The sequence below is a fragment of the Melospiza georgiana genome, chromosome 1, assembly GCF_028018845.1.
Source record: "Melospiza georgiana isolate bMelGeo1 chromosome 1, bMelGeo1.pri, whole genome shotgun sequence".
NCBI lineage: Eukaryota > Metazoa > Chordata > Aves > Passeriformes > Passerellidae > Melospiza > Melospiza georgiana.
The window spans coordinates 55,350,119-55,368,588 of NC_080430.1; the positions used below are offsets into that span (position 1 = coordinate 55,350,119).

General features: G+C 42.7%; 1 protein-coding gene across 2 annotated transcripts in view; it reads left to right on the forward strand.

The window, feature by feature from the left end:
• The window catches only part of ITGA9 (integrin subunit alpha 9), a 215,709-nt gene that overhangs the window by 50,737 nt on the left and 146,502 nt on the right, over positions 1–18,470 (forward strand). For both annotated transcript variants that reach the window (XM_058034571.1, XM_058034562.1), the window contains exon 15: positions 1,309–1,469. In XM_058034571.1, the coding sequence (XP_057890554.1) occupies positions 1,309–1,469 (161 nt within the window). The remainder of the gene's footprint in view (positions 1–1,308; positions 1,470–18,470) is intronic.

An 18,470-nucleotide genomic window follows, 5' to 3' on the forward strand; every position in this document is an offset into this window, starting at 1 on the left:
GCTAGGCAAATGTTTGAAGGCATTACTTGGAAGATTAATTTGCTAGTGAAAACTTGTCTTATGATCTCCTACTGGAGTGAGCAGGAAGAATTTACACAACGAGCAGTGATAAGTTTGGCCAGTTATCACCCTAACCACCCACTGCTCCAGGTTGCTTTTTGGAAGCAACAAAGTTGTGGGGGGCTAAGTATATGGTATGAATGCTAAGATTCATTGCTAAGATGACTGAAAATAACGAAAATAATTGTCAGGAAGTGCCACATCCTTGTTGTCATTTGCATGATTTGTGCTGTTTTAGAAGGTTTCAGGTTGCTGCTGTTGTTTGTGTTGCCTTTTTTTGCTTGTTTTGTCAGAAACACAGTTTAAACATCTGGGGTTTTGTAGGGATTTTTTCTTTTGTTTGTTGGTTTTTTGCGGTTTCTTTTCTGTTAAGTATATGTTTCTAGATGCATTATTACACAATTTCCTATGGGAAAGGATAGGCTGGGAATAATAGCTATATTGTTATAAATGATCATTCGAAAAGCCAAATTATCAAAATGCAAAAAGTTTTTATTTTTCTGCTACCAAAATATGGTCCTCAAAAACCCACAGCCAAAGAGACAGCATCGAGCCCGGGATTGGCGCTGGGTGAACCTGGATCCGACCTCTATCGCATCAGATCTCCCTCTGTTTATAAGAAACTGTTTAATACAGTTTTTTATGCCTGAGGCAGATGTCCCCCGATTTCTTTTGTAACTCTGCATATGCATGAAAGTTTCTTTCACTCTGCAGAGCTGGATAATCACTGTTTCCGGGGCAGTGGCCGGTGCTGGTCTGTGTGTGTCAGGGGAAATCGAGTATTTAGATGTACCCTTCTGGTGACTTCTGCTATCTCAATCCATGGTATCAGTTGGGTGATGATTGTCCTGGGACGTTGGTATAGTGGCAATCATCGTGCTGGTCATATCTGTTCATAAGTAAATGGTGTATTGTTCTCCTGCTGCCTTCAGGAGTTTTGAGATTCCAAAGAAGACATCTGCCTCTGGGCTGCTTGTGGTCAGAGACTCATTTGGAGTTTACAATCTTATAAAATACATTCTCTCTTTAAGCATGAATTATTTCATAACATATATTACATATTAAACATGGGATTATGTTTGTAATTGGATCTGATTTTCTGTAGCCGCAGGAAACTTAGTGATTGATTGAGGGCCCTCAAGGGTTGCACAGATGCCCTGGAGGTAACACGTTCCATTGATAGGTGGCTGGAAAATTACTATTGTTCACTGTCATCCTTTGTTTTCTTCTTCTTCCTTTTTAAAACAGGTTTGAATTATAACTTGACTGCTGATGTGGCAAAGAAGGAAAAGAGCCAGCAACCCAGAGTTTATTTTGTGACTTCTGGAGAGACAGCAGGACAGATTACAGAGAAGTTGCAACTGTCATTCATGCAGGAAAAGTGCGAGCATTACCTAGCATATGTCAAGGTCAGTTCATTCATGTCCTTCCTTACTTTGGCCTTAATACATTCTACTCTTTTAAAAAAGTTATTCAACCAATCGAAGTGGTGCTGCTTTGGTTTCAGATGTTTGATTTCCTGATAGGTAGAAGTTCAGATCTTCTTGCTTGGCATGATTCGTGACTCTGAGTACCTTCAAGACCTGCTGCCAGGAAAATACATTTTTTTAATGTTTGGTCAGCCAGGTCTTTTTCTCTCTTTCTCTCTTTTTCTCTTTCTCTCTTTTCCTTCCTTCCTTCCTTCCTTCCTTCCTTCCTTCCTTCCTTCCTTCCTTCCTTCCTTCCTTCCTTCCTTCCTTCCTTCCTTCCTTCCTTCCTTCCTTCCTTCCTTCCTTCCTTCCTTCCTTCCTTCCTTCCTTCCTTCCTTCCTTCCTTCCTTCCTTCCTTCCTTCCTTCCTTCCTTCCTTCCTTCCTTCCTTCCTTCCTTCCTTCCTTCCTTCCTTCCTTCCTTCCTTCCTTCCTTCTTTCCTTCCGCCCCTTCCGCCACTTCCTTCCTTCCTTCCTTCCTTCCGCCACTTCCTTCCGCCACTTCCTTCCGCCACTTCCTTCCGCCACTTCCTTCCGCCACTTCCTTCCGCCACTTCCTTCCGCCACTTCCTTCCGCCACTTCCTTCCGCCACTTCCTTCCGCCACTTCCTTCCGCCACTTCCTTCCTTCCTTCCTTCCTTCCTTCCTTCCTTCCTTCCTTCCTTCCTTCCTTCCTTCCTTCCTTCCTTCCTTCCTTCCTTCCTTCCTTCCTTCCTTCCTTCCTTCCTTCCGCCACTTCCTTCCGCCACTTCCTTCCGCCACTTCCTTCCGCCACTTCCTTCCGCCACTTCCTTCCGCCACTTTCTTCCTTCCTTCCGCCACTTCCTTCCGCCACTTCCTTCCGCCACTTCCTTCCTTCCTTCCTTCCGCCACTTCCTTCCGCCACTTCCTTCCTTCCTTCCGCCACTTCCTTCCGCCACTTCCTTCCGCCACTTCCTTCCTTCCGCCACTTCCTTCCGCCACTTCCTTCCGCCACTTCCTTACTTCCTTCCGCCACTTCCTTCCGCCACTTCCTTCCGCCACTTCCTTCCTTCCGCCACTTCCTTCCGCCACTTCCTTCCGCCACTTCCTTCCGCCACTTCCTTCCTTCCGCCACTTCCTTCCTTCCGCCGCTTCCTTCCGCCACTTCCTTCCGCCACTTCCTTCCTTCCTTCCGCCACTTCCTTCCTTCCGCCACTTCCTTCCGCCACTTCCTTCCTTCCTTCCTTCCTTCCTTCCTTCCTTCCTTCCTTCCTTCCTTCCTTCCTTCCTTCCTTCCTTCCTTCCTTCCTTCCTTCCTTCCTTCCTTCCTTCCTTCCTTCCTTCCTTCCTTCCGCCACTTCCTTCCGCCACTTCCTTCCGCCACTTCCTTCCGCCACTTCCTTCCTTCCGCCACTTCTCTCCGCCACTTCCTTCCGCCACTTCCTTCCTTCCTTCCTTCCTTCCTTCCTTCCTTCCTTCCTTCCTTCCTTCCTTCCTTCCTTCCTTCCTTCCTTCCTTCCTTCCGCCACTTCCTTCCGCCACTTCCTTCCGCCACTTCCTTCCGCCACTTCCTTCCGCCACTTCCTTCCGCCACTTCCTTCCGCCACTTCCTTCCGCCACTTCCTTCCTTCCGCCACTTCCTTCCTTCCTTCCGCCACTTCCTTCCTTCCGCCACTTCCTTCCGCCACTTCCTTCCTTCCTTCCGCCACTTCCTTCCGCCACTTCCTTCCGCCACTTCCTTCCGCCACTTCCTTCCTTCCGCCACTTCCTTCCGCCACTTCCTTCCGCCACTTCCGCCACTTCCTTCCGCCACTTCCTTCCTTCCTTCCTTCCTTCCTTCCTTCCTTCCTTCCTTCCTTCCTTCCTTCCTTCCTTCCTTCCTTCCTTCCTTCCTTCCTTCCTTCCTTCCTTCCTTCCTTCCTTCCTTCCTTCCTTCCTTCCGCCACTTCCTTCCTTCCTTCCGCCACTTCCTTCCGCCACTTCCTTCCGCCACTTCCTTCCTTCCGCCACTTCCTTCCGCCACTTCCTTCCTTCCACCACTTCTTTCTGCCACTTCCTTCCGCCACTTACTTCCTTCCTTCCGCCACTTCCTTCCGCCACTTCCTTCCGCCACTTCCTTCCGCCACTTCCTTCCGCCACTTCCTTCCTTCCGCCACTTCCTTCCTTCCTTCCGCCACTTCCTTCCTTCCTTCCGCCACTTCCTTCCTTCCGCCACTTCCTTCCTTCCTTCCGCCACTTCCTTCCTTCCTTCCTTCCTTCCTTCCTTCCTTCCTTCCTTCCTTCCTTCCTTCCTTCCTTCCTTCCTTCCTTCCTTCCTTCCTTCCTTCCTTCCTTCCTTCCTTCCTTCCTTCCTTCCTTCCTTCCTTCCTTCCTTCCTTCCTTCCGCCACTTCCTTCCTTCCTTCCGCCACTTCCTTCCTTCCTTCCGCCACTTCCTTCCTTCCTTCCGCCACTTCCTTCCTTCCTTCCTTCCTTCCTTCCTTCCTTCCTTCCTTCCTTCCTTCCTTCCTTCCTTCCTTCCTTCCTTCCTTCCTTCCTTCCTTCCTTCCTTCCTTCCTTCCTTCCTTCCTTCCGCCACTTCCTTCCGCCACTTCCTTCCGCCACTTCCTTCCGCCACTTCCTTCCGCCACTTCCTTCCGCCACTTCCTTCCGCCACTTCCTTCCGCCACTTCCTTCCTTCCGCCACTTCCTTCCGCCACTTCCTTCCTTCCGCCACTTCCTTCCTTCCTTCCGCCACTTCCTTCCTTCCGCCACTTCCTTCCGCCACTTCCTTCCGCCACTTCCTTCCGCCACTTCCTTCCTTCCGCCACTTCCTTCCGCCACTTCCTTCCTTCCTTCCTTCCTTCCTTCCTTCCTTCCTTCCTTCCTTCCTTCCTTCCTTCCTTCCTTCCTTCCTTCCTTCCTTCCTTCCTTCCTTCCTTCCTTCCTTCCTTCCTTCCTTCCTTCCTTCCTTCCTTCCTTCCTTCCTTCCGCCACTTCCTTCCGCCACTTCCTTCCGCCACTTCCTTCCTTCCTTCCGCCACTTCCTTCCGCCACTTCCTTCCGCCACTTCCTTCCTTCCTTCCTTCCTTCCTTCCTTCCTTCCTTCCGCCACTTCCTTCCTTCCTTCCTTCCTTCCTTCCGCTCCTTCCTTCCTTCCTTCCGCCACTTCCTTCCTTCCTTCCTTCCTTCCTTCCTTCCTTCCTTCCTTCCTTCCTTCCTTCCTTCCTTCCTTCCTTCCTTCCTTCCGCCACTTCCTTCCTTCCTTCCTTCCGCCACTTACTTCCTTCCTTCCTTCCTTCCTTCCTTCCTTCCTTCCTTCCTTCCTTCCTTCCTTCCTTCCTTCCTTCCTTCCTTCCTTCCTTCCTTCCTTCCTTCCTTCCTTCCTTCCTTCCTTCCTTCCTTCCTTCCGCCACTTCCTTCCGCCACTTCCTCCGCCACTTCCTTCCGCCACTTCCTTCCTTCCGCCACTTCCTTCCTTCCGCCACTTCCTTCCTTCCGCCACTTCCTTCCTTCCGCCACTTCCTTCCGCCACTTCCTTCCGCCACTTCCTTCCGCCACTTCCTTCCGCCACTTCCTTCCGCCACTTCCTTCCTTCCGCCACTTCCTTCCGCCACTTCCTTCCGCCACTTCCTTCCGCCACTTCCTTCCTTCCGCCACTTCCTTCCTTCCGCCACTTCCTTCCTTCCTTCCGCCACTTCCTTCCGCCACTTCCTTCCTTCCGCCACTTCCTTCCGCCACTTCCTTCCGCCACTTCCTTCCTTCCTTCCGCCACTTCCTTCCTTCCTTCCTTCCGCCACTTCCTTCCTTCCTTCCTTCCGCCACTTCCTTCCTTCCTTCCTTCCGCTCCTTCCTTCCTTCCTTCCGCCACTTCCTTCCGCCACTTCCTTCCGCCACTTCCTTCCTTCCTTCCTTCCTTCCTTCCTTCCTTCCTTCCTTCCTTCCTTCCTTCCTTCCTTCCTTCCTTCCTTCCTTCCTTCCTTCCTTCCTTCCTTCCTTCCTTCCTTCCTTCCTTCCTTCCTTCCTTCCTTCCTTCCTTCCTTCCTTCCTTCCGCCACTTCCTTCCTTCCGCCACTTCCTTCCTTCCGCCACTTCCTTCCTTCCTTCCGCCACTTCCTTCCTTCCGCCACTTCCTTCCGCCACTTCCTTCCGCCACTTCCTTCCGCCACTTCCTTCCGCCACTTCCTTCCGCCACTTCCTTCCGCCACTTCCTTCCGCCACTTCCTTCCTTCCTTCCTTCCTTCCTTCCTTCCTTCCTTCCTTCCTTCCTTCCTTCCTTCCTTCCTTCCTTCCTTCCTTCCTTCCTTCCTTCCTTCCTTCCTTCCTTCCGCCACTTCCTTCCGCCACTTCCTTCCGCCACTTCCTTCCGCCACTTCCTTCCGCCACTTCCTTCCGCCACTTCCTTCCTTCCTTCCTTCCGCCACTTCCTTCCGCCACTTCCTTCCTTCCTTCCTTCCTTCCTTCCGCCACTTCCTTCCGCCACTTCCTTCCGCCACTTCCTTCCGCCACTTCCTTCCGCCACTTCCTTCCGCCACTTCCTTCCGCCACTTCCTTCCTTCCGCCACTTCCTTCCGCCACTTCCTTCCTTCCTTCCGCCACTTCCTTCCGCCACTTCCTTCCGCCACTTCCTTCCTTCCTTCCTTCCTTCCTTCCTTCCTTCCTTCCTTCCTTCCTTCCTTCCTTCCTTCCTTCCTTCCTTCCTTCCTTCCTTCCTTCCTTCCTTCCTTCCTTCCTTCCTTCCTTCCTTCCTTCCTTCCTTCCTTCCTTCCTTCCTTCCTTCCTTCCTTCCTCCCTCCCTCCCTCCCTCCCTCCCTCCCTCCCTCCCTCCCTCCCTCCCTCCCTCCCTCCCTCCCTCCCTCCCTCCCTCCCTCCCTCCCTCCCTCCCTCCCTCCCTTCCTCCCTCCCTCCCCTCCCCTCCCTTTCTCTGTTTTTCTCTCTTGTATTTAATTTCTTTCTTTCTTTTCTTTCTCCTTTTTCTCTCTTGTATTTAATTTCTTTCTTTGTTTTCTTTCTCCTTTTGCCTTGGTTTGTTGCTACAGGTATTATTCCCAAGGAGACAACATATTGTTTTATTAGGAACAGCAGGTTTAGTGTTTAATTTTGTTTAAGGTCTGAATGCCCAAAAGACTAGCAATACAATCTGCATGGGGATGGCCGGATAACGATACGCCTGCAATGAAATAATTGGGCTCTTGGATTTGAAGAATCCTGTGAATTTCATCTGGGCTTGAAAGCAGCAGTGGGATAACTTAATTCCACATGCATCATAGTCCTAGGGATACAAAGAGTGCTTTCCAGGCTAAGACTTAGAAAGGGTCTGTTTTTCCTGTGACAAACTCTTTATCTAGAGCTTGCTAGGACTGTAGTTATCCTAATTTGGCAGGTGTTAAAGAAATGCCACCCAGGTGCTGTTGTCTTCAGAGTCAGCACAATTTTCTTCTACATTAAAAAGGTATAGAATGGATTTTAAGATTACATAGGAAGGACATTTATCTTTTAAACCACATATGTCTTATAAACACTAATCTTTATCACCAGTCCTTACAGAAGGACTTCTTCCCATAGATGAGTTTGACCTAAATTAATGTATAACACTTGGTACTCTCTTGTTTTGAGAATACAGCACATCCAGCTTTTTCTAAATGTATAAACTTTTCCAGGAAGCTTTTTTGTACCTAAAATCTCTGAGAATGGGAGATAAAATTCATCCTTTAACTCTATCAACATTTTGTGCATGGCTGTTGAGAGAAAATAAAATAAATAAGGGCACCAAAGAGGAAATGCTGTCCTGTTAAATTGTGTGGATCTCTGTGAAGAAACTACTTTTCTTCTACATTTTTTTTTTGTTTCTAGAACAACCATTGCTGTCTGCTGTAGAAAAGCTTGTTAAAGAAAATGTAGGCCTATAAGATTACCTTTACTTACAAAATGTATCACTGAATTTAGTAATCCTGGTCTTTCTCCAATGAACACATCTGATTAGATTTCAATTTGTTGAGTTTGGATCAAAAGGAGCCATGTGCCTATCTTAACCCAATAATGATTTCTTTCTTAATAGGTTTTGTAGTTTTTGGATACTACACAGAATTCATTAAAGAGCTATATATGCCCAAGAAACTATTTAAAATTTTGTGACATTTCTAGCTAATTTTGGATATTCAAAGGTAAAAACTGTTCTTCTGGAAAATTCTTGAGAAATTGGATTTTTATAGTCAAGAGAAACATTTAAACATGTCTAAAAAAATACCATCAACTTAAAGCAAAATAGCTGGTTAACAAACAAGGCTCCTGGTTTTCTATGTGATATAAGCAGCCATTTTTCACTGTTCGAAGAATAACAGGAATTCTTGTAAGGGAGAATGAAAAGTAGTGGAGGAAGATAATCCCTGTGCTTTTCTGAAAAAGATGGTGTAATCCACAAGACTACATGACGTTAGAAGCCTCAAAGAGAGCCCTGCACACTCTGAAGGAGTGGAAATGGGGTCATGATCACTGCTATCCTTAAGTAATAGCTAAGAAAACATACCCCTGGAAAACCAAACAAAAAAACCCCTCCACAAACTCCAACCAGAGGTCTCCTTAATTGCATATATTTGTGATGGAATGGGTGATTAAAAATATGTGGGCTTAAAATATACAAATATTTCATTTAGGCTTCCTGTTTTCCTTTTATTTACTGTATGTCTGACAAATTTTCCAGCATGGCAAATTGAGTTGTTTGTAGTTGCATCCTTAATACATTCCCTTTATTATTGTTTATTTGTGTCACTGGTCACAAAGGGATCTATGTAGCTTAACAATGTCAATTCTGGACTGCCTATAATGAAGGATAGAGGAGTTGTGTGGACTTGTGTGTCACCTCATGCTAACCTGACTAACTCTGCAAGGTACACAGGGTCTCCAGTCCAAATGGAACACAGCAGAACTCTGTGAGTTAAGTTAGTTAAATGAAATCCTGTTCCAGGCCTTGCTGGATGATACTGTTTTATCAACATGTAATTCTAGCATGCTGAAGGCACAAAACGGAAGGACTGAGAGAAGCCACTGAAAAAAAAAGATCTCTAGCAACTGCCTGCATTTTTTGATAGATTTGATCTCAAGAAACCCCAGTAAAACTGAGCGCTAAAAGAGATGCAGTCTGCAAATAAACTAACATTTAATTTTTTTACAATTGATAAGTGTTCATGTTTTGAGCATGACTCATTTCCTATTTGTGGTTCCCTTTCAGGACAGTAGCTACTCTTCTTACTGCTGCTACTGAATTTGACTGTTAAAGTCTGTATTTCCTCTTATCTCTGTGACTAAGTGGATTTCAGAATGTTTGTAGGATATATGTAGCTGGGATCTTCATCTTGTACAGGGCAGGGTATCAAATTGCAGGTCAAGTTGCTAGAGCTGAGATAGTTAATGAGAAAACATGGTTTCTGGTTGAGAACAGAGAATTAAATTGAAACACTTTAGGACTTTGAAATGCATTACGTATGGGTTTGTAGTGGGCATAGTGTTGTAGAGGAGTGATATGGTTTTATGACTCTTTTATACTTATCTTTTAAAATTGCCTATCCTCAATGGAACCTTTTGATGATTACTAGTTAAGAAACTTTCTTTAGTATACATTGGTAATAAATACTGACAGAAACTCAAGTGTCATCTCCAAAAGCTGTATTGTTTAAATTTAAACAACTTTTGAAGGTTTGACTGATATATTGAGTAGAACATGGCTGTTAGTTGAGAAGTTTGGGAGTGTTAGTTGAGAAGTTTGGGAGCACCCCAAGCTTTCTTATATCAATACATAACTGATTCCTTGTGGCTCTTAGAAGGTGCTTCACTGCTGGACCATTCTTCTTCTAGCTTTCTGGGGATGATGGTGCTGCTGCTAAAGATCATCTCTCCTTCAATGGTGATAAAGAGCAGATGAGTGCCTCCTGTGAAAACTGTCTGTCAGTTTTGCTGGAGTACAGGGATGCAAAGTTTAAATCTGATTAGCTTTTCCCCCCTTTCTTTTGTAAAAGGATTTGAGTTTTTTTGATATAAGGAATGGTGAGAAAATGGAATGTGATACCAAGAGGAAAAGAAGCAGAGTTTGCAAAAGGGAATGGAATCAGAGAAGACTAAGAAAAGAAATGGATTTGGAGGCTTTAGAAGTGTCTCCTCAATATCTGGACGTGCAGCTGAAATGTAGAATTTTCTCATGGCAACTGCACTCATTTGATGTTGTTCAGAAGATTAGGGCAATGGGCTTAAGATGTGCTGTGAGTAAGGTAGTGACTCTGAGGAAACATTGTTTCCCTTTTCCAATAACTGCATTGGTTGTCTCCTGGTTATATGGGCTTTCCTAATATTTAGGATAGCTGTATTAGTGTATAGGATGAGAATTTTACAGAGATACCAAAGGACACGGTGCCTGCAGATTTATGCAGGATCAAAACACATCTTCATTGATTATCACAAAGGTGTAATGGTGATCATGTTGAAAGCCCCTTCAAGAATTCCTGCATTTATTAAAGAAGCACCATCTGGTTTCTTACCCCACTGCAGGGCAGCCAGCTGGGCTGCTTATTGCTACCAGTCACTGTTGTCTGTGTACAGAGTGTATGCTTTAATAGCTGCAGACACCATCAGCAGTACTGGCACACGATTAAACTAGACACAGCATTTATATTTTTCAGAGATCTTGTTCTTGGTTGCTTTAAGCAGTTTCATGTAAGTCATATTATTAATTCTCAATGGATCCAGACATAGCTTATGGGAAGGGTGGGACTGAGAAGTAACAGCCTTTGCATAATATTTGTGTCAATGAAGAACTAATGTTTGCACGGACAGATTTGGAAAAAAACACTTTTCAACAGAAATTGCACAATTGTGCTTTATTCATTGCTGAGTCCTGTAGCCAAAAATTTGCATTTTTATGGGTATGTTTCTGGTCTTTGTTTGCCATGCATCACTTGCTTTTAAAGATACTCTGGGCTGCTGACACAAACAATCTAGTGCTGCTCGTCTATTTCAGTCAGGGTCTGTGGCCATGTTTGTTTCTCCCTCTATAGCTGTTTGATCTCATATGATCTCATGTGAGGGGGTTGCATGTATTGAAGTCTTTTCTTTTTGATTAATAGTACCTGAGCTTTTTGCTAGAGATTGTGTAACAAAGCATTTTATCTCAGTCACATCAGATGTAGAGATTGACCTTGATGACCTTGATCATATGCTTTCTTCTGAGAGTTGCCTGCCTGTGAATTAATATCTCTATGTAAAAGTTTAGTTGGTAGCATGACAGGATAGAGATAACACTTGAAACAGAGACTGCTTTTCCTGCAACAACAGCAATGAAAATTTGGTCATGATTATCTAGAATTTTACAGGGTTTGGACCACTTGGTAGACAAAGAGAATACTGAACTGTTCCAGCCTGTAATAAAAAGTTTATCATCACTACAAGATAAAGCTGCTGTGTAGTTTTACCAGAAATGATATGTGGTGAGATTCAGTACTAAGAGCAGAGTTGATGCCTTTGGGTTTGTTCATTTTGCTTGTTTATGTAACTTTCGCAGAGCTAACTGGAGAAACTGCTTGGCCCAGCCAGATGCAATCATAACATGTGTAGCCTTTAAAGGCTGTGGGATAGGTGGGGTAATCATGAAGCATGGACAGGGGTTTATTTACAAGAAGCATGCTATCCAGAAGAGTTCTGTTCTCCAAAACTGTGCAAAGTCCACTGATAATCTATAAGGATAGCCTGCCTCCCCTCCAGCAGAGCAAAATAAATGTGAAATACAAATTGAAAAAAAAAATTAATAGTGTTTTTTGTTGCCTTATTCTGTAAAGTGATCAGTCATCTCTTTTTGGATAAATTCTGTCTGGCACTGAGTAGAGCTGATGTCTCACCTTGAAAAATAAGCCAGGGAGAAGAGAAGCTGCATTTTTTCCTGCATAGCTTGTATGGACAAGAGAAGAGCAGTGGTCAGCTGTATAACTGTTTTCATCACCTCTTAGTTAAATGGATTTAGGAGTACCAGAAGGAGTAAGTGACTCCTTGAGTTGAGCATTACCTGTATCAAGATTTAAATACTGTTAATGATCATGGAGTTATCTTTGGCTTTTTCAAAGATTTTTTACAAGGCTCTCCAAGAACAAGGAAGATTATCTTTCAGGGATCAGTTTATAGTCCAGTTAAAAACTGTCCTGCACAATATGTCCAAAATCAAGCTGCCAGATATGCTTCCCTTGCTTTCAGAAGGGGACCCATGCTGCAAGTAGTTAGGTGCTTTGAGATCTGTAAGGGCTAGTAGTGCAGCTAAGTGGGAAAATAAGTTGTATCAGATACTGTACTGTAACTCTTTGTGAGCTTTTTAGTGGCCAGTGTAGCTGAGAGCTGTGTGGTAGCCCAAAAGTGCTTGTGTCTTGAGGCCATTGGGAGGTTTTCAGCTGTGAGCTGAAGGCAGAGGTTTTGTCTAGAAATCCTCCTCTGCCCATCCTCACAGGTTTTGAAATAAATTACTTTTTCCCCCCCTCTTCTCACATTGTTAGGTGATATAACTGGGTGAGTGACTATCTTCTTCTTTATAGTTGGAGAGTTGTCTGTGAATGCTTTCTGCTCTGCACAGAGCTTATCTGTCTTAAAATCTATGAAAAAAAATCCAATTTAAAGTCTTAACAAGGTAATTGATTTTACTGAAATTCACTGTTGCTCTTTGACTTTTGCCATTACGTATGAAAAAGGCCAAATATGTTGTTTATGGCCCAGGCAGAAATTTGGTTGCTGTGGTGAAGCTGTTGAAGTGCCTGGCTAATCATATTTATGAATCCAAGCAGAGATTTTGTAGTCCTCAAATGAAATAAATGGCATTTTGAATGAGGCTCAGTTAGTAGACTTGCAGCACAGTAACTTATGAAATTCTGCCTTGCCTCCCTTTTTAAAAATGTAGTGTACCCTGCTGAACCCTAAAAGGGTGCAAATCTTTAATCTTGAGCCCTTTGATGTACTTGTCCCTTTGATATGTTCTGTAACGGCAAAGAAATATGATTTATTTTTCAAGCAGAGTATCTCAAAAAAGCACATTTCTCAAGTTTTGGCAGAGTTGAGAATTATTTTTACTGCATGCAGACTCTTAGTGAAGCATGACACTTCACTGCTGCTTTTAGATATTCAGTCGCAGACATGTGCCTGGCTTTGCCGTCTGCCCACTGACGTATTTCTGATACTGTAGTTTCTCAAAAAGAGATTTCATTCGCAGATAGAAGCTTTTGGAGGTGGAGAGGCAGATTTAGGCCTCAACAGAGCATAGCACTTTTAGGGTGGAGGCTGGTCAGAGGGCTGGACACCCTCTCCTACAATGACAGGCTGAAAGGTTTGTGGTTGTTCACCCTGGAGAGGAGATGGCCCCAGGGAGACATCATTGCAGCCTTCCAGGACTTGAAGGAGACTTATAAAAAAGAGTGACTTTTTTTAAACTAATAGACAGTGGGTTTAGATTAGAGGTTAGGAAGGTCTTTATTCAGAAGTTGGGTTGGCCAAAGAAGTTGTGGATGCCCTGTCCCTGGAAGTGTTCAAGGCCAGGCTGGATGGGGCCTTGAGCAACCTGGTCTAGTGAAAGGTGTCCCTGTCTGTGAGGCATGTAGGATTGGAATGAGATGATTTTTAATGTCCCTTCCATCCCAAGCCTTTCCATGATTCTTTGTTACCAGAGTCCACAGATTTGTGAGGCGGTCCATGGGACTTTTATCTGAAAGAAGTTATGGCATGTCCCAGTGATGGCACTTTAGGAAGTGAATGAACAGAGATGAAAACTTGCTTTGTGCTAGGAAAAAATAATTTTAAAAGGCAGGTAATGATGGATAGGAATATTTTTTGCTTTCTCTGGCACACCTGGTTAGCTGAAGGGTTCTTCTCAGGTGGAAAGAAGTAGCAGAGAAGGCAACACTACTGTTTTTGAAACTTTCTAACATGTTTTTTGTAGAGTTATATAAACTAAATACATGATGGCAAATTGTGCTGTGAAAGTTTATTATTTGCTTCTTTAGAACAAATTGACATTTAAGGGCAATACACTTAAGGGTAGAGTTTTGCTGCAGAAAACTGCAATAGAGAACAGCTTGTTTATCTTAGTGGTTTTCCTGTTTAGAATACATGGAAGAATATCAGAATGTGCGCTAATCTCAAACACACACACACACACATATACCAACAACACACACACATGCACATGGTCACCTTCTCCTGTCCAAACTGGGGAGTGCCTTAAATTATTACTCTTTCATTTTGCTAACCTTAGAAAGGAATGACCAGGGCACTTCATCAGGAAACACTGAAAGCAAATTCCAATAGAAAACTCTGGGCTAAAGAGAAAACAATTAATTTTGCTGGCTGTGGCTTCTGTGTATGTTCCAAACCTGTAACATCCTCTTAGTCAGAACAGAGTCTTCCTAGAAGACTCTTACTTGTGCTGTGTTTAGTTTTTGGGTGGCAACAGCATAATGCTAATTCAGTGCCCTAGTTCATACCAGAAGTGCATGTCAATGTGTTTAAAGAAATATGGGAATAAGAGGTTGCAGCATAGAGCTTCTTTCGCACAAAATGCCTTTTCTCCCTTTCTCTCATAAGGAGATACTTACTACGTAACTTCAGGTGTGGAATTCATTTAGTCTTGACCTCCTAGGGTCCAGAAATTGAGAAAAGTCAAGTTACCTTCTCCCTCGCATACCCACAGCACTTGCATAAGCAACAGGGTAGTTAAACTTGGTCTGATTATGCTGGTAATCAGAAGTTAAATCCCTAGTCATACACTTCTAGTTTGTTTTTTTTTTATTTGTCAATTCACCTTAGAAATCTGTGGCTTCTTCTGGAATCCTAGTTACTTTAGGGAATGTTTAGTATTTTGTCTCAATATTACAGTAATGTGTAGTATTTTTTTCTGTATTAGCTGTTCTCCAGAGATTTGAAATGTATATTTATTCAGGAATTCAAATTATTTTCCCCTTGCTCACAATATCTTTGCCCTGATGGCATATGCTTAAGCTTGTTTCCTGACTTCAGACTAGATGCTCTTATGGATTTGATGCATTAGGCAAATTAGATTGTTTCGATTTTATAACAGTCTTTTCTACCTTATGTCACCAACTGACCACTATTCTTGCTTTCAATGGTACTTTTGCTTGGAAAAAATGGTCTTAGTTGTAAAAAGTGTACTTATGAAAGCTATCCTCAAAGCAGTGAGGTAGTCAAATGTTAGGAATATGTGCAATCTTGATTTGAGGGTTTATTGTCAAGTTATTAACCACATTTTCTGCCTAAGTTGCATGTGTTGGTTTTTGTGATTTCTCATGTGTAACACGGGATGTTTCTTGTAAAAAAGTCTTCCTTGAAAATATTTGTGAACATTTATCTCCTTTGTGAAAACCTGAAAAATACTTAACAATGAATGACTTTTGCATGCTTTTTATACAAGCTGGTTTATTTCCATCTTGCTGTTCTAGTTATTTTTAATCTCCATTTATGAATGGGCTTTAAGACCCTGAATATGTTTTACTTTGAGTTGTATGAACATGCGTAATACCGTAAGAGTAGGACTGGGTGATAGCCTGACTGTAACAACAAAATACAACAACAAAAAGGGAGATAATCCTGTAGTAGTTTAGCAGTTTATATTGCCCCCCTTTTTATTTTTTTTTTTGGCTTGGGAGAAGGCCCAGGTCTAGTGTTAAATTCTAGACTGAAATGTGAAAAGTTAGTGGAAAGTCTAAAGGAATCTAAGATGAGAGTAAATTAAATTTACTACTTCCTTCTTAGATAAAAAAAAAGTTGAAAATACAACTGGCTAAACTTGTCATGACTTGGTAACTTTCATCCTATGAGCAGACTTACAGCTGTTCATTTGGGAAGATTGACTAAAAGGCAGCAGACATTAATAACTTTAGTGACAAGAAAAGAGTGTAAAATAGAAACAAGTAACAAAGAATGCATGTAACAAAACATGTTGGCATAAATTTATACCTTCTTTTGCAAATTTTTGACCTGCTAGAATATAGATGGTAGCAAGTGAAATGTTAGCCATAAAAAGCAGTTTTAGTAAAGGCAAAGTGTATAGGGAAATGGTCTGAAGAAAAGGCTTTAAAATTCCTTTATTTTAAGAAACTAAGCTCTATTGCTTGACTTGCAAATCTGGCTTGCATGCTCTTACTCAATGAGCTAGAAAGGATGCCAAAATTGAAAAGCCAAGGTCATTGTCCTGTTAGGGAAAGTTTCCTCTGACCATCCAGGAGCCACTGGCAATTACATTCCCACCACTCCAGACTTCTGCTGCCACCAAACCCCCCTCATAGGGGGATGGCCCTGCTTGACTCCCCACACACACATCACTCTCATGCAATCAGACAGGTTTCCCTCACAGTCTTTACAGAAGGTATCCCATAGCCAAGTCTCAGATGTTGGGTTCCTTTAAGTAATTTAATCATGGTGCAGCAACATGATTATAGCTCATTTGGACTTCATCCAAATCAGTGGGATTATTGAAGTGCAACAACTCATCTGGCTTTCATGTTGATACCTCCTAAGACTGAATTGTCTCTTTAGTGAGTGATTGCAACAAACCAGGATTTTGTGAGCTGTTGTGATGAGGAACCACTGCTGGTACAGTTCTTTGTATAAAGGACTGCTTTATATAAACCATGGCAGTGCTCATAGCTTATAAATAGCCAAGGGGACACTCACCATAGTGGATGAGGAAATTGTAAGGTTTGAATGTTTGAAGGGTTGTTTTCTTATAATAGAGATCCCCAGTATTATCTAAATCTAAATATTTTAAGAAAGCAAAGTTTAGACTGGACATCCTAAGAGAGGGAATTCCGCTCTTGTACCTCAGAGTTCTGGCTTGTCTGCAGCTGCATTGTAGGAGCATTTCTGCAGATTCTATTAGAAAAAAAAAGAAGGTGAGAAATAATTCATAACTTATTAAGAAAAAGAAAAGCCCAGTGCTTGAAAAGGCTTATGTAAATGTATATGTGCTATAGTTTGGTACAGCTGCAGTGTTTGCCATCTGAGCAATGCCGTGTTCTGAGGCAGCTGAGAAGCAGGAAATTAAATAAAGTAGGTGTGAAGAAGAAATGAAGACCATCAATTTTGTGTATATATATGGGCCATATGCTTCTAACGTCAAGTTGCAAGGACTGTTTAAATTAATTTAGGATCTAATGATGTGTTTTTAATTGTCATATATGTCTCATCTTCCTTTATTTTCCTTTCCAGCTTGATTTTTTCCTACTTAGAAATGTGTTACATGTGTGCTATAGGGAAATGCAGTCAGCCAGATGTTTATGCTTTGTGATGTATTTTGGAAAGGACAAAATATGAAAGAATGATACCTGGGAGTCTTCACAGCAAAAGAGATGTAGTTTAGCATGTTGGTTTTTCTACTACTAAGTTGCTCCTTGTTCTGCTGCATTCCTTCCTCCAGTGTCAGGCTGGATAATCAGTGCAGGCCCTGAGACAAGTATTGCCTAGCAGTTTGCCAACAGCTCAGCATTATCCAAAATGAGCTTAATTTGTGATCCTTGGAGAGGTTACCTTATATTTCCAAGATCTGGCAAGCATACAGAGATACTTAAACTCTGCCTAGGAGCTCACTGGTTGATGCTGGACCTTCAGCTCACTCTAGGCTTTGGCAGATGAATTTACCATACCTCTGCTGCAAAACACTTTTCTTTTAAAACCTTTTTTTCAGTTGACAAGTATCAAAACTCTGTAACTATAGGCAGCAGTGTTTTAAGTAAGTGTGCTAATTTCCCTCATAGATACTTGGTAATAACATAGTTAAGGAGCAGTATGATCAGGTTTTGCTTGTTTGTGTACCACTTGACATTTTTAACAGATGGAATATTCTTACTCGGTTTTGTTCTCACCATTGATCTATTCTCCACCCTCAGAAAAATTTTTCCTTTTGAGGTGTTGCAGGAGCTTAATTTTGTGGATGCATGTGGGATGCATGCAATACAAGAATACATCAAGCTGTGGGCTGCAAATAATTACTTTATGTACACAGTAAACAGAAATTATGGATGTTTTGACTGATAAGACTGAAGCATTGGACAGATATATGAAACTAACTCAAAATATTAGTTAGTTTCATGCCCGTGGGAAAGGACTTTGGGTCATTAAGTGTCTGTATACACAAATCTCTACTTTTACTTGAGGATTATTTCCACTAATATACTAATATTTTTACTAATATTTACAATTTTTTAGTATGCATTTTAAGCTTATCCTTCATTTTATACAGACCACAGATTTCTAAGTAATGAGTGGGAATAAACTCAGTCGCTTGTATAACTAAGCATTCTGCTTTCTCTTTTTCTCTCACTTTGGAGCAGATTTGTTCATACAAAGAGAGAGGGAATGATGCTGGGGCTCATGCTATTTTTCTATGTATATTAATGTATATGTACATTTAATCTGTAAATTTAAATAAATCACCCCTAATCAAAATTGCTTTGAAAAACAAAGCCTGTTTAAAAGGAATTTTATAAGACATCATCTGTAGGAAAGGAGAAACAATACTGGTATAGTAGCATTTAAAAATGCCTAACAAGACATGAACTTTTACAAATTTTTACTGTGCTCATCATGAACAAAAGGACATTTAGGAACAGGTCTTTACCCCTTGCATATGATAATCTCTCTGAACTGCTCTTGCTCTGCTTGCTTGAGAATAGCTGTTGGATAATCCAAGAAGGAGAAGTCACTGAGGGAAATGAGAGATGGCTGCAGCTCTTGCATGCATCTTTCCTACTTATCTCAAATAGATCTCTTTCAAGCCTAGCTTTTAAAAACACAATTGAGATGGGTAAAGGGATCCTTACTTATCCATGATTTTTGCCAATGTGATGGTTTTGGTCAGTTTGTCACCGGAGGTTTTCTACCGCTTGGTTCAGGGAGGCAAGTCATTCCCCTGCTATGCCGTGGGGTCCCTTCCCACGGGAGACAGTTCTCCGTGATCTTCTCCAACCTGGTTCCAAT